Source organism: Anoplopoma fimbria, chromosome 23 (assembly GCF_027596085.1).
Source record: "Anoplopoma fimbria isolate UVic2021 breed Golden Eagle Sablefish chromosome 23, Afim_UVic_2022, whole genome shotgun sequence".
Lineage (NCBI taxonomy): Eukaryota > Metazoa > Chordata > Actinopteri > Perciformes > Anoplopomatidae > Anoplopoma > Anoplopoma fimbria.
Window position 1 is genome coordinate 442,608 of NC_072471.1, and position 14,309 is coordinate 456,916.

Consider the following 14,309-nt stretch of genomic DNA (forward strand, 5'->3'; position numbering starts at 1 on the left):
ATAGATTGTTTTTCACTGAACGGAGTTTGATCTGAGTCAGATTTTTTATCTCCGTGTCTTAGAGTTCTTAAATCTGAGATTTATTTTGATCTGGTTTGAACAAAATACAAACTTATACGATGAACAAGTTAGAAAATGTCTAATCTTTAGTTAACATCTTGATTTCACTGGGTAGCGTCTCATGCTAACGTGCTAATATCTTGATATACGTGGTTCTGAACGCTGGTTCAGGATCAATTCATGTTCAACTCGTGACCTCCTCTAATGGAGGAAAAATCACAGAGTCCTAAAAACTGAAGATATTTATGAAAATGTTGAACGAAGGAGAACTCTGGAACAAAAGTCCCAACGTCTTCAGTGCATCAGGGTGAGGAGGGTGAGGTGGATGAGGAGGGTGAGGAGGAGGAAGAGGAGGAGGAGGATGAGGAACATGAGGAACATGAGGAGGGTGAGGTGGATGAGAAGGATGAGGGTGAGGAGGATGAGGAAGATGAGGAGAAGGAGGGTGAGGAGAAGGAGAATGAGGAGGAGGGTGAGGAGGAGGGTGAGGAGGATGAGGAACATGAAGAACATGAAGAACACGAAGAACATGAAGAACATGAGGATCATGAGGAGAGTGAGGAGGATGAGGAAGAGGAGAATGAGGGTGAGGAGGATGAGGAGGGTGAGGAGGAGGAGGAAGGTGAGGAGGAGGATGAGGAGGGTGAGGAGGAGGAGGAGGAGGAGGAGTAAGGTGAGGAGGATGAGGATGAGAATGAGAAGGAGGAGGAGGAGGGAGGAGGAGGAGGAGGAGGAGGAGGAGGAGTAAGGTGAGGAGGATGAGGAGGAGGAGGAGTAAGGTGAGGAGGATGAGGAGGAGGAGGATGAGCAGCTGCAGTGGGTGACGTTCACAGAGATGAAGAGTTCAGTTCTTAAGGGACGGTGAAGTGGAACGGACTTCCTGGAACGTTCTCGTCGCCCCACTTGACGATGAGGATGTAGCTGCCCTGCTCCTTGACGGTGTAGGTGACGTTGTACATCCTGTTGCCCATGTGTTTGACGTAGACCTCCTCGCAGGGCGTCTTGGGCCCGTGGACGCCCACCATCAGCATGTTGGTTCCTGAGGAGTGAAGATCAGAGACCACAGAGACATCTGTTATAAAGTTCAGAGAGCGATCAGAGATGAACCGTCCTCTGGGTGTTGGTTACTCACCTGCTCTGCTGCAGTCCACCGTGAACGTGTTCTTCTGGCCGACGAAGGCCTTGGACAGACCTGAGCCTCTGGAGACCACTTTACTGGCGTCTGAGGAGAACTTGGGTAAAGAGCTGAAGGCCCCGCCCATCGCTGAGGTCTTGGAGACCGTTTCCACGAGAACAGAGGACGTCTCGTGGAGACTGTGTCCACCGGAGAGACGAGGTCCTGAAGACAGATTCAAAGACACGTCAGCTGACCTCAATCAAATACACAGAAGATTAGTTTATATCGCCATAATGGAGCCAGTGCGTTCTGGTGCAGGCATCTCTGAATTTTTGTCACTTGCATGCGATCAGGTGACTGTCGCAAAGACTTCACTTTACAAACACTATTAACAATCTGAGGATTATTATTAAGAATGACAATTAGCTTTTAGATGCTTTAAAATCAGGAGATTTTCAAAATTTACTTTTGAGTAAATATTTTGCAGCCAAATCAAGGACTGCAGCGTTTGGTAGAGAAGGTCTGGGTCCGGTTACCCATTGTTATAAATACTCAACGAAGTCCTACCAGCAGGCTTTGTGGCCTTTGACCCACCTGAGACTTTGGCCTTGAAGGGGCTCCCTACGATGTGCTGGGGTCCTCCATACTTGATGGAGATCAGGTAGTTCCCAGGGGCCATGGGTGTGTAGGAGACCTTGTAGCCCTCTGGACACTCCTGACAGTCCATCTTCACCTTGGACGGTCCGTCGATGGTCACAGACAGAGCTCCTGATCCGGCGTTACAGGTGTTCACTACGAACTCTGACGCCACACCTGAAGGATGACATGAAGGACACCTGTTAAACATCTGTCTTCATTAAGATATCTAGGTGTTTTTAAGGTTTTTATTTTTAGTGCATACCTGTGGTTCCTCCCTCCAGTCCCGGTCCGAAGGCAGACACCATGCCGGGATCTCCCACCTGTCCTGGTTCTCCCACTCGGATCTTGAAGGGACTGCCGGGGACGTGGCTGCCGTTGAAACGAACGTCGATGGAATGAACTCCATTTTCTCTGGGGATGAACCTGATAGCATGCTGGTCTGTGGGGACACACATCAGCTCTGTCACAGTGGGATGTGTTCAAAGAGTTGTTGAAGTTTAAGTTAACTGGGATCTCTGTTCTGTCCTGATTTAGTTGAAGCAGCTACATAGAGTCGAGTGTCATAGCGATGAACATGATTATTGTGATGATGGAGAAGGACATGAAGATGGAACCAGGTTTAGGGAGGAACAGATTACATGGATTATGTAATTAGGATACAAAACAAAGGTAATTATATTCTGTATCAGTTCCAGAAAAAATAAGTAATCAGATTACCTATACATTTAGTAGAAATTCGTATTACTAGCAGCATTACAATTTTGATCCTAAGAATCATGTACTACCATGCACGTTTACGCAGACGACACCATATGGCCTCTGACTGGGTGGAAACGTCAGTACAGTGAAATAAAGAGCATTCTGAGAGGCATCCCAGCATGAAAAGAGGGTTCGTAGAAAAGAAGGAAGCCGCTTCAAATTTCTGCTCCAGTAAACATAATACAGCACAGAGTAAACTTCATTTCATTTAATGTAATTTAAACGGGTCCGGCTGCTGCTCCAAGTCAACATCCACAACAATAATGTACCAAAGGATTCTAGTCCTCGGACGATGACGCCATTTTCACAGCTTAAAGGCAGAATTTACACTGTTCTGTGATGTTGTTCAACTGTTCTGCGTCTTTATTTGTATATTTGGTATTGAGGTACCCTAAAAGTAACAGAAAGTAATCACATTACATTACTTTAATATTGTGATACTTGGTTTAGGTTTCTGACTGCATTTTATAAAAGGTAATTACTCATTTTATCAGAGAACATTTTCAAAGTGACACTCCCAACACCTGGAGGTTTCATACCGAGGTTTTCAAACCTTTCTTACATACATCTATTCCATTGGTCTTCCTTTATAACATAAATCTATTCTATTGGTCACCCTCTGAAGGTAACATTATGATTAAAGATGGAGGTGTTTGTGTAGCTAGCTAGCTCTGTGACCTCAGGGCTGAGCGGATGTTTTTAACAATGAAGGCCAGAAACACCCATCTCGTCAAGTCCATTGAGCTTGATTTTGGAAAATATATGTAATATAAAAGACAAATGCAAGTATCTGAGCATTTATAGACACAATATCAACTTTGACAACGCAACGATATATATAAAATAAAAAATGAGCGGGCCCAGAATTGAGCCGTGTGGTGCTCCACATGTAATGTCACCGCTCTTTTCTTTTACTAACCCAGATCTCCACTGCGGTTGGTATATGGTTAATGATAAGGCGTGGGTCTTACCGTTGTCCAGCTCGGTAATGTAACACTCCTCTATGGCTCCTGATGGGGTGTGGATCTTAGCATCAATCAGCCCTCTGGCTCCGTTTAGCTGGACAGCAAAGGAGGCCTCCTGCCCAACTTTCAGACCCATCTCCTGATGGAACCAGAGGGAGAAACTTTACTGTACGCTGTTAAAGTCAACCCACACCAGCGATGTTTAGATCATAAATTAAATTATTAAATTGTTAGAAATGTAAAGATTAATTGAATTCCATGATTTTACAGCCAGAAACAAGTTGTTTGAATCAAATTTTGAACTTATCTCAAGTCTCATCTACATGATTTTGTGGCGTTATACTTTTTAAAGTAAATTTAAACATGAAACTTAGGCTTAAAGTTTTTTGACCCCAGACTACTTGCTCATTATCTATATTTCTCTGTCCTTGTGTATTTTCTGTCGTTCCGTCCTTCCTACAACTCTGCCTTAACGCCCTGCATTAGATTGATATGTTTTGCTCTTGTAGTCAAGTGACAAAGTCCAGGGTCTTTGTAAAGAGTGTTTCTAAAAATACAGCAGGCCAAATATACAGAGCTGTGGTTAAAACAGGAAGGTAGCAGAGATACTTTTACAAACATATGAACACAGAAATACTCTCTCAGTCAGACACTAATAATAAACGGATTCATAGAAGATCAAAATGTCACCTTTAATTAGCAGATGACACGTCACTCTTCATATATCAGTGACCTCAGCTGTTTTATTTAACTTGATGAAGATGATGTGTTCTCACCTGCAGGCTGGTGATGGTGAGGCGACGAGCGTCATCGGACAGAGTGGCGACGGGGACGATGAACGGAGAGTCTGGGATGTGTTCATCGTTGAACTTGATGGAAACCTCGTAGTCACCTGGAGAGAAGGGACAGAAGCAAAGAGTCCACTGAGAATAAAATAGCTTTTAATATCACATCATGTCACGCTCATACCCCTTTATCAGAAGCCTGCTGTTCCTAGATAGCTCAGTATAACTGTGGTGTTCCCCAGGGAACCATCCTGGGCCTTGTACTGTTTTCAATACTCGGACCAATTGATGCATCCACGGATTTCGACACCCAATGGTAAAGATGATTAAACTACCAATATATCAACCAGTTAATTTAAAAAAGAACACATTCCATTAAATAACCAACAACTAGGATCTCTGTTTTGTTGACACTCATCTATAAAGGACTTTCTGGGTCACTAATCGATGTCAGAGTTTCAGTCTTCACAGCAGTAAAGAAGGTTCAGATCATCACTATCAACTGTCATCTGTATAGTGATGAATATTAGCATTGAGTTTAAGGATATCCGTTAGTGATAACATAATATAAAAGGTGGTAGGACCAGAATTGAGCCTTGTGGTACTCCTTTTTCTCTCCGACAGGCCAAACATGATTTTTACATAAAGCCTGTGAAGAGGATAGAGCTCTCCAGATTCTTAACATGTGCATTGGGGATTAAATCTGATCCAGAATCTGTGTTGGAGTCTCACCAGGCTCCTGAACCACGTAGGCGACTCCACAGGATCCGTCCTTCCTGTCTTCAAAGGTGATCTCGGCCTTGCTCGGTCCCTCGACGGCGATAGAAAGACCTCCTGCTCCGGCCTCTCGGGTCCAGATACTGAACTCAGCTGAGAAACAACAAGCCCACATTTATCAGTAACATTATCAACAGAATATACAAGTTTTCCTTTCTCTTTAACAAATACAATTTTTCACATTATGAATAGCAAACAATCAACAAATCACAAAATCACAAAATAAGAGTATTTGCTCTAAAAACTTTGATCAAAAGAAAACTGGTTTTCCGGCCCACCTGGGATCCCCGCCACTCCTCGGTCCAGCCCGGTCCCTCCTGCTCGGACCTTGTGGGCCCCCCCCTCTCCCAGGGGCCCCACGGTGAACTGGAAGGGGCTCCCAGGAACGTGCTGGCCCCGGTACTTAACGTTAACGGTGTGAGCTCCCATCTCCTGAGGGATGAAGCGGACGCTGTAGGTGCTGTCTTCTCCTTTAATGATCTCAGCGTCCTCCGTCTTTCCTCCAGGACTCGTCACCTGAGCCGTCATCTCCTGGTTACCTGCCTCACCTGAGAGGGAGGGGGAGGGGGGAGGAGGAGGAGGAGGAGGAGGAGGAGGAGGAGGAGGAAGAGCATGTGAGTGTTTGCAAAACATGCTCCAAGATTTCAGGGATCACCTCTGGTTAAAACCTCATTAATCTGTCTTCATCGATCCGTCCGTTAGTTATTCAGCCATCATGCAGATTAGTCATTTTGTCGAGCGTCTCCATCTTGTCATCAATACAAACATATAACTGCTATAATAACAAAAAGCAGACAAATTTCTCAAAAGGTTTTTCACTTTTCTAGACCTCCATGATGATTATTTTCAGTTGTTTAGTAGGTTCTATAATAAAGACAGAGTTTAGGTCACACAGTGAGTTTACAGTGAAGCAGAATATTAAAGGGAAGACAAAGTTTAAAGAGGATCCGTCTGAAATGGTTTGACCCCAGAGAAACTGAACACCACACAGTTATGATATTTACATATTATGATATTTACATGCATCAACACAAAGTTAGATGTTACAGTGATGTTTCTGTTCAGTTATTAGCAGTCTAACATGCTCAGCTACATGAACACACTAGAAACACCTGTTTCTGTTAAGGCTGTCCGATATGGACAAAATCAGTTTCAAGTGAATTTATAGAAACATAATAGATGAATATTCTCAGCTACGCACTGATTTTGTTTGTGTGTTGTTATCAATTTAGCAATTTAGCAATTTAAATGTAGGATTTCCTGATGAAATGATTCCAATGATCATATAGAATAATCCCCCAGCCCTGTTTAAACTTTTATAAACTCTGAACACGCACGCACACACACACACACACACACACACACACACACACACACACACACACACACACACACACACACACACACCGTCCTGCAGCCTGCAGCGCGGCGGCGGTGGCGGTCGGCTGCCGCTGAACCCGCTCAGACTCTCTCGTCCCAGGAAGTCTCCGAACACGTCCCTGAAGGGGTCTCCAACCTGGGTGCTCTCCTCCACACGGACCTCCCTCTTGGTCTCTCCGGCCTGGGTCTTACTGATCTCCGTCCGCTCCGTCCGGGTGTAGGTGTGGCTGCTCCGGGTGAAGGTCCGGGTCAGGCGCTCCTGAGCCGAGACCATGTGGAACCAGTTCCCTGAAGGCAGCGGGGGGGAAGGAGGAAACGAGGGAGACAGAGCAGGAGGTGAAGAGGAGGGAGCAGAGAGGACAGGAGGACACAGGTGGAGGAGACGGAGGTCTCACCTGGTATTTTGAGGTTGAGGTCACAGGTGCTGCCGACGGTGGCGATGGAGGAAGCCTGACGTTTCCTGGTGATGCTCTCCTTCATCCGGCCTTCACCCAACACCTTCACCGTGAAAGGACTTCCTGTTGGATCCAAAACAAGTCCAGGTCTGTTTATGATGAACTTTGACCCATTTGTAGCATGTGAGCTACGTAGCTTTTTATACGAATACATTTAAAACGATCAAAAGAAAAATAATACACAAAAACATTGGGACATTTTTTCTCTCAGATGTTCAGTTCTTCTAGGTTTCTATCACAGTCAACTGAATAACAATGATAATAATAATAATAATAATAATAATAATAACAATAATAGTAATAATAATAATGATAGTAATAATAATAATAATAATAATAATGATAATAATAATAATTGTAATAATAACAATAATTGTAATAATAATAATAATAGTAATAATAATAATTGTAATAATAATACTAATTGTAATAATAATAATAATAATTGTAATAATAATAATAATGATAATAATGATAGTAATAGTAATAATAATAATAATAATAATAGTAATAATAATAATAATTGTAATAATAACAATAATTGTAATAATAATAATAGTAATAATAATAATAATAATAATTGTAATAATAATACTAATTGTAATAATAATAATAATAATTGTAGTAATGATAATAATAATAATAATAATAATAATAATAATAATAATAATAATAATAATAATAATAATAATAAACTCAACATCTGAAGACATTACATTTTCTTTTTACTTCATTTAACATCAGAAATTAAAAAAACTTGTATTAGTTTTACTTGAGTATTTCCATTCTCTGCTACATTATACTTTTACTCATTAGGGTAACATTCATTTTTTCATATACATGTTATTAAACAACCTGGAAAGTAGAAACAAGCATCAACCTTTAGACATAAAACCAAAAACCTGCTGATCAGATCAGAGCTGATCATCAATAATCAGAGAGCATGATGGTCCTGTAGTTCTAACCTGGGACGTGTTGGTCAGCGAACTTGATGTTGATGATGTAGTTTCCGGGTTCGGTTGGACAGTAGGTGACCTTACAGGTCCCGTCCTCCACGTCCTCACAGTTAATGTCCACTTTACTGGGACCCTCGATGGACAGACCCAGACCTCCATAACCTGAGAGGACCAGGAACAGATCAATACACCTGACATCCAATCAATAGAACACATGTTATATGTTGACAGGAGGACTTATTGTCAAGTTTTTGTTGGTACCTGCGTTCCTGGTGTCCACGATGAACTCGGCCACCTCGAAGGTGTGCCCCTCCACCAGCCCCTGACCGTAGACCTTCACCTTACTGGCGTCTCCGATCTCCGACTGGCCCACCATGATCCTAAAGGGGCTGTTGGTCACGTGCTTCCCGCTCTTCTTCACGCTCACCACGTGTTCGCCGACTTCCTTTGGTGTGAACGAGATGCCTGAGGACAAGAGGAGCGAGATCAGGAGGATGGAAACCATTTTGTTCTTCTGTCTGACTGTGAGTCGGTTAGACTGAAGGCTGCAGGTTTTACTTCAACATGTTCTTCACATTTCCTTTAATGGAGCCGAGCTCAGTTGATTTACGAGTCACAAGTCAAATCAAGTCCTAAAGAAGTTCTTTGTTTCCATTTATTTCACTGATAGCTACCACTAAATAACAAACAGCTAACATTAGTCATTAACGTCAAAAACACAACATTTAGGCCACAAATCTTGGATGTTTGCAGAGTTAGTTATTTAAAGCTAATGTTATTTTCATAGAACATTAACGTCTGGTAAGCATTCTTTGTGCGACCGCATATGTTGGTCAACGTCTGTCAGAACGTGATCCTCATAAACTGACCTATGTGTCTGTTGGGAAGCCTCTTCAGCACACACGGCTCCTCATGTCCAGACGGCGCTCTGATGGTCGCCGTCAGACTGCTCAGGTCCGTCTCCGTGATTTTCAAGGAGACATCTGTTGCCGTGCCGACGTTAAGCTGAGACGTCCTCATGGATTCGTCACCTGGAGAACAATAAAAACTAGAAATGAGAACCAGCTCAAGTCGGGTTTATGAAATCAGGCCAGGCTCCAGAGACACAGTAGACTTTCAGTACCGGTGATCTTGGCGGTGAACGGGCTGCCGGGGATGTGTTTGTCATCAAACTTGACGATGATGTTGTAGTCTCCCGGTACGGTGGGCAGGTAGGACACGGTACACGTCCCGTCTTTGTTGTCCTGACAGCTGATCTCGGCTTTAGATGGACCTTCGACAGCCAGAGACAGACCACCTGCAGAGAGAGACAGGTAAATAAAGGCGGTTCATTTCAGTATGATGTCCATTTCCACAGCAGTACAACAACATGTCATACTCAACACTGTTCTTATTCACAATTTAAATTACAATCGCTTCTACACTGCTGTTTCTTCAATCTATGAAAACAAAGAAAAATGCATCAAAGAAACAAAGAACAAATAAATTATGAATAATAATAGAAGACCATTTTATATAAAGACCTGGTTCTCCCTGCAGTTAAATAATATGGAACATAAACAATATGCTGGTAACATCTTTTGGTGACATCATAAGAGCTACAGTTACATACAGACACCAGAAACTTACCTTCTCCAGCGTCTTTAGTAACGATAGTGAAGTTGGCCGGTCTGTTCACCGTGCCGTGACTCAGACCAGGACCGTACGCCGTCACATGACCACTGTTGATGGCGTCCACGTAGAACTGGAGTGGACTTCCTGTCAAGAGAAAACACAAGAGAATGATGAACATGGTAGTTTCATAAAGTTCAGCCAAGAATCAGGACCATGTCTCGTTCATCCTGAAGTCAAGCTGTTTGCTGATGATACTCTATTATCTGTTTCCAAAGACCTAGACCTCTGATTGAATTCATCCTTGTTGCTCGAGCTGAACCTGAAAATAAAAATCCTTTAAGAGTAAATATGTGTCGGGGGGTCACCTGGGATGTGGTTTCCATCATATTTAATGTCCATCTCGTGCAGGCCTCGTTCTGTCGGCGAGTATTTCACGGTGACGGTGCCGTCCTTGTTGTCGGTGATGTGAGGACACGCGGTCCGACCGGACGGCATTCGTACTTCACCTGAAGGACAAAACACTTAAACTTAAACTCTTCAACAATCAATGAGCCTCACTGTTGTTCCATCATCACCATCGACATCATCATCATCATCATAATGAAGTTTATTTAGACTCAATCAAACATACAAATACTCACTAGAGAACCAAATTAATCTGCCACTAAAAACAGTCCCAAACCAAGAGACCAGTGACCAGATGTTTAAGGAAACTACTGACGAAACTACATTTGTGTTTTTAAAGATTTACATCTTCAGTAGGAATGAATGGGACACAGACAGGAAGTCAGACAGGAAGTCAGACAGGATTGACTAACATGTTGTTTGGATCCAGAAATCCAACAAAAATATAGAATACCTCCAGACTGGTCCTTTAAAATCCACTTACAAATAAACTTAATACATATTGATGATTTCAACAACAGAAACAGATCTGCTTTATGTGAAACGTTCTGATCTTACCTGTGATCTCTCCTTTCTGCACAGTGAAGGGAATGACCAGACTGAAGGGGCGGAGCTCCGGCTCCATCAAGTCCACGGGGCTGATGGGATCATCGGTGGCCTAAACCAGAGCCAGAGGGAGGAGCGTTAGTGTCAGCGTACTGGGAGCTCTGGGATATGGTCCAGAGAGAGGAGGGGGAGGAGTGGGGAGGAGGAGGAGGAGGAGGAGGAAGCACAGCAGGACGGTAGAGAGGCTGAGAGAGAGAGCATCAAAGATTTAGACCGGTTTAAAAACAGACAAACTCCTTTTAACTGGTTAATTATGAAATCAAGTCTAAACTGCGCTGGGACATAAACAGATGTTTACTGTTTACATTATCCCAAACAAACAAAACAAAAACTGAAAAAAGGAAATAATAAACAATTATACTGAATTAAAAAATAAACATAAACCAAACATAATAAAAAAAATATTAAATTAAATAAGATAAATTAATAAAAAACTAAAAGTATAAAAAATAATAAAATAATTTGATAAAAGTAATTCAATAAAAAAATATAAATAAAATGATAGAATAAACAAAAACAATTAAAATAACCAGAAAATGAAATATTTAATGAATTAATCATTTAAAAAGCTTTCTGCAAAAAGTAGCGCACAAAGAGTCTTTACTTACTTCCACAACCTCCCACGAGCACTGATCTGAGGTCTGCCTGTTAGTGTGTTAAAAGAAGTCAGAGCAGCAGATTAAACATGCAGCAGCATGCTGAGCAGAGCAGACGATCAATACATGAATCTGGGTTGTTATTGACTCAATCAGCTCAGTGATGCATCCAGTGAAGAGGACAGCTGTGGTCAAAGTATGAATATATATGTATACTGTACAGTGTACATATATATATATATATAAATAAATATATCTTAATAGTGTAGATATGATAACAGTGTGTACCACAGAGGGAGTGAAGGGCTGCTGTAACTGAAGCTGATCACACGGCTCCTCTATTATTGGGACGGTATCACTCACCTAACGGGGAACAAGGTAGAACCTTTAGGGAACACACGCACACACACACACACACACACACACACGCCTGCATGCACAAACACGTGTGTGTCTATGTGAATATTAATGATCCAGTGGTTCCTGACCTTTTTACACTTTTTTTTAAATGATGCAATGTTTTCTAGATTATGCAGAACTAGAACCAGGTCCTGGTTTCTGGTTCCTGTACTGGTCACGTAAAGAGAACCTATTCTCCAGTCTGAAGAGGTCCACTGGTCCTGGTAGAAAGCTCAGGAACCACTGATCCGGTGCCAGGTGTTCTCCACTCACCACCAGGTGGAACGGGCTGTCGGGGATGTTCTCCCCTCCGAACCGGATGGTGATCACGTATTTCCCCGGTTCTGGAGCCGTGTAGTAGATGTCAAAGGTCCCGTCGGCGTTCTCCACCACGTCCACGTCCAGCTCCGCTCCGTCAGGGGTCGACACCTTGCAGGTCACTTTACCTTTCCCAGCAGCCTTTGCGTCCACAGTGATGACCGTCTCCTCTCCGATCTGGATGGTCGGGCCGATACCTGATCCTGACAAGACGGACGACCAATCAGGAAGCTAGTCATCATTAAGAGGTGTTTACTGTTGTACAAAGCATATCAGTTAGATATCATTATCAATAAATAAAAATAAGGAAGTAAAATAGAAACCTAAATTCTAAAATAAAATAAAACAAAAGAATACATTTAAACAAATTAAGAAATAACCAAGAAAAATAAAGTAAAATAAACAAAATAAAGGAGCGTTAAATAAAATTAATTAAAAAAAAAATATATATATATATATGAATGAAATTAATAACAAGTAAAATCACAAAATAAAAACATAAATAATAGCAAAAAAGGAAAATACAAATAAAAAATAATATTAAAATGAACGAAAAAGAAAAAGAATAAATAAATAAAATGAATAATATAAAATGAAATAAATAAAAATGTAATCATACAAATCCACTTCCATTTATTTTTTTGTTCACTAAACAGACTAATTCCTAATAACAGATATTTTAAAGCCCCCAGTAGTTTCAGGTTAACTCACCAAGTCCGTGTCCTCCGATCGACACTGTAGATAAAAACAACACCACACTCAGTGACGGAACAGTTTCAGGCGATACAATCTGATTGGCTGCCAGAGTGAGCGGTGGGCGGAGTCTGACCTGTGACCAGACACTTGCTGGCGTCTCCGCTGGGCAGCGCGTGGATGCGGTATGGCGAGTACGGGATCTCGTCTCCTCCGTACTTGATGGTGATGGTGTAGCGTCCCGTCATGTCGGGGACGTAGGACACCGTGTACGTCCCGTCTCGGTTGTCTCGGATGTTCGCCTTCTTGGGTTTCCCCTCCGGATCCTGGAGACACGCCCACAGAAGTCAGTCAGTATATTCAAAGTACTCTGAAGTACAAAAACATCAGCTGCTGTGTAGTGAAGGACTGTCCATCAGTGGTCTCCTACGGCAGCGTGAGCCATCGACACCAACCACAGAAAGAATCTTTAGTTCTTAAAATCCACATTCATCTTTGTGTCTTTTCTTCTCAAAATGTTTAAATCAGTGAAACTTGTGAACAAAAACCCAGTTGTTCAGTTTCAAGCATTCATCTTAAGAAACAAGTTTTAATTTGTAAGAAGTTTATGGAAAAGGAAAATCAGGAAGCGAAACGTTGCGTCCTGAAAACTAGATTTCTGGTTGTTGAACCTCTGAGCTCCTGGTTCTGGTTCAGGTTTTTATATATATATCATCATATGTATCTTTATTGGACAGTTGATGTATTTTAGACTGATGGTTTTCGATGGCTGCTGATGGTTTGAGACCAGTAATGTTCACAGTACTCATCATCACACAGGATCTAATTACTCTATTCACTAGAGGAGGAGGAGGAGGAGGAGGAGGAGGAGGAGGAGGAAGAGGAGGAGGAGGTGGAGGAGGAGGAGGCGGTCACTCCGGTTAGTGGAGAACTAAACACCACATCCTTCTGTTAAGGACATCACAAACTGATGGAGGTCAGTTCACATGGAGACCACAGAGGGGATTTTATTATTATTATTATTATTATTATTAGTATTATTATGATCTTATTTTATTTATTGCTAATTGTCTCTACAGAAACAAAGAACTTTTAAAATGATGGATATATTTGCATTTATGTTTAAATATCTCAGTTCTATTATATCCTTCATTTGTTCCAGTGGAAACACTTTAGTTCACTGGACTTTAAATTCTTAATATTTTACTTATTGATGAACATGTTGCTGATGGAGGAAAGAAAACCAAAGTAAATATTATATTTTCATTAAATATTGAAAGTGTTCAGCTTAATACTCCGCTAAGCAACAACAGGAACTTGTAAGTGTATTTATACACTACATCTATATATAGAGGAGGGGAGACGTAGGACGAGGTGATGGGGGGAGGGGGGTGACGGAGGTCCAGGCCTTACACAGCCTCTCCTATGAATACTGAAGGGGATGGTTTTCTTTACTATGTGAGTCTCCCACACCCTCCTGCCCCAGTCCTCCACAAACACTGAGGCCTCCCGCCTGCAGCCGTCCGGACCCTGCAGCATCAGCAACAAACCCCGGGGGAAGGAGGGGGGGGAGAGAGTCACATGGATCAGGGGTTAAGAGAGTCACTGAGACATCAACAGTTCAGAAGAGGGTCCAGCTGGCAGATAATTCTTTTATGATGAGGCTCCTTACATATTCAGTCCTGAGAGACTTGAGGAGTCTGGATCCGGATTGTTGGGCTGAAGCGAACACGGACAGCTGGGTCCACCACGGACGAGGTGGTTCTGTTCATACATACAAACATG

At 42.2% G+C, this 14,309-nt stretch overlaps 1 protein-coding gene across 1 annotated transcript in view; it reads right to left on the bottom strand.

Annotated features, from left to right (window-relative positions):
- Positions 1 to 787: 787 nt before the first annotated feature.
- LOC129112717 (filamin-C-like) overlaps positions 788 to 14,309 on the bottom strand; it is a 44,249-nt gene continuing 30,727 nt past the window's right edge. The window contains exons 29-49 of the mRNA XM_054624928.1: positions 12,661 to 12,850; positions 12,543 to 12,566; positions 11,787 to 12,034; positions 11,403 to 11,477; positions 10,471 to 10,570; positions 9,873 to 10,013; positions 9,523 to 9,651; positions 9,017 to 9,190; positions 8,763 to 8,924; positions 8,155 to 8,358; positions 7,903 to 8,055; positions 6,878 to 7,000; positions 6,510 to 6,770; positions 5,381 to 5,650; positions 5,058 to 5,195; positions 4,317 to 4,432; positions 3,547 to 3,679; positions 2,079 to 2,255; positions 1,772 to 1,990; positions 1,193 to 1,399; positions 788 to 1,099 (exon numbers count right to left, since the gene is read on the bottom strand). Coding sequence (XP_054480903.1) covers positions 912 to 1,099; positions 1,193 to 1,399; positions 1,772 to 1,990; positions 2,079 to 2,255; positions 3,547 to 3,679; positions 4,317 to 4,432; positions 5,058 to 5,195; positions 5,381 to 5,650; positions 6,510 to 6,770; positions 6,878 to 7,000; positions 7,903 to 8,055; positions 8,155 to 8,358; positions 8,763 to 8,924; positions 9,017 to 9,190; positions 9,523 to 9,651; positions 9,873 to 10,013; positions 10,471 to 10,570; positions 11,403 to 11,477; positions 11,787 to 12,034; positions 12,543 to 12,566; positions 12,661 to 12,850 — 3,432 coding nt within the window. The 3' untranslated portion in view covers positions 788 to 911. The remainder of the gene's footprint in view (positions 1,100 to 1,192; positions 1,400 to 1,771; positions 1,991 to 2,078; positions 2,256 to 3,546; positions 3,680 to 4,316; positions 4,433 to 5,057; positions 5,196 to 5,380; positions 5,651 to 6,509; positions 6,771 to 6,877; positions 7,001 to 7,902; positions 8,056 to 8,154; positions 8,359 to 8,762; positions 8,925 to 9,016; positions 9,191 to 9,522; positions 9,652 to 9,872; positions 10,014 to 10,470; positions 10,571 to 11,402; positions 11,478 to 11,786; positions 12,035 to 12,542; positions 12,567 to 12,660; positions 12,851 to 14,309) is intronic.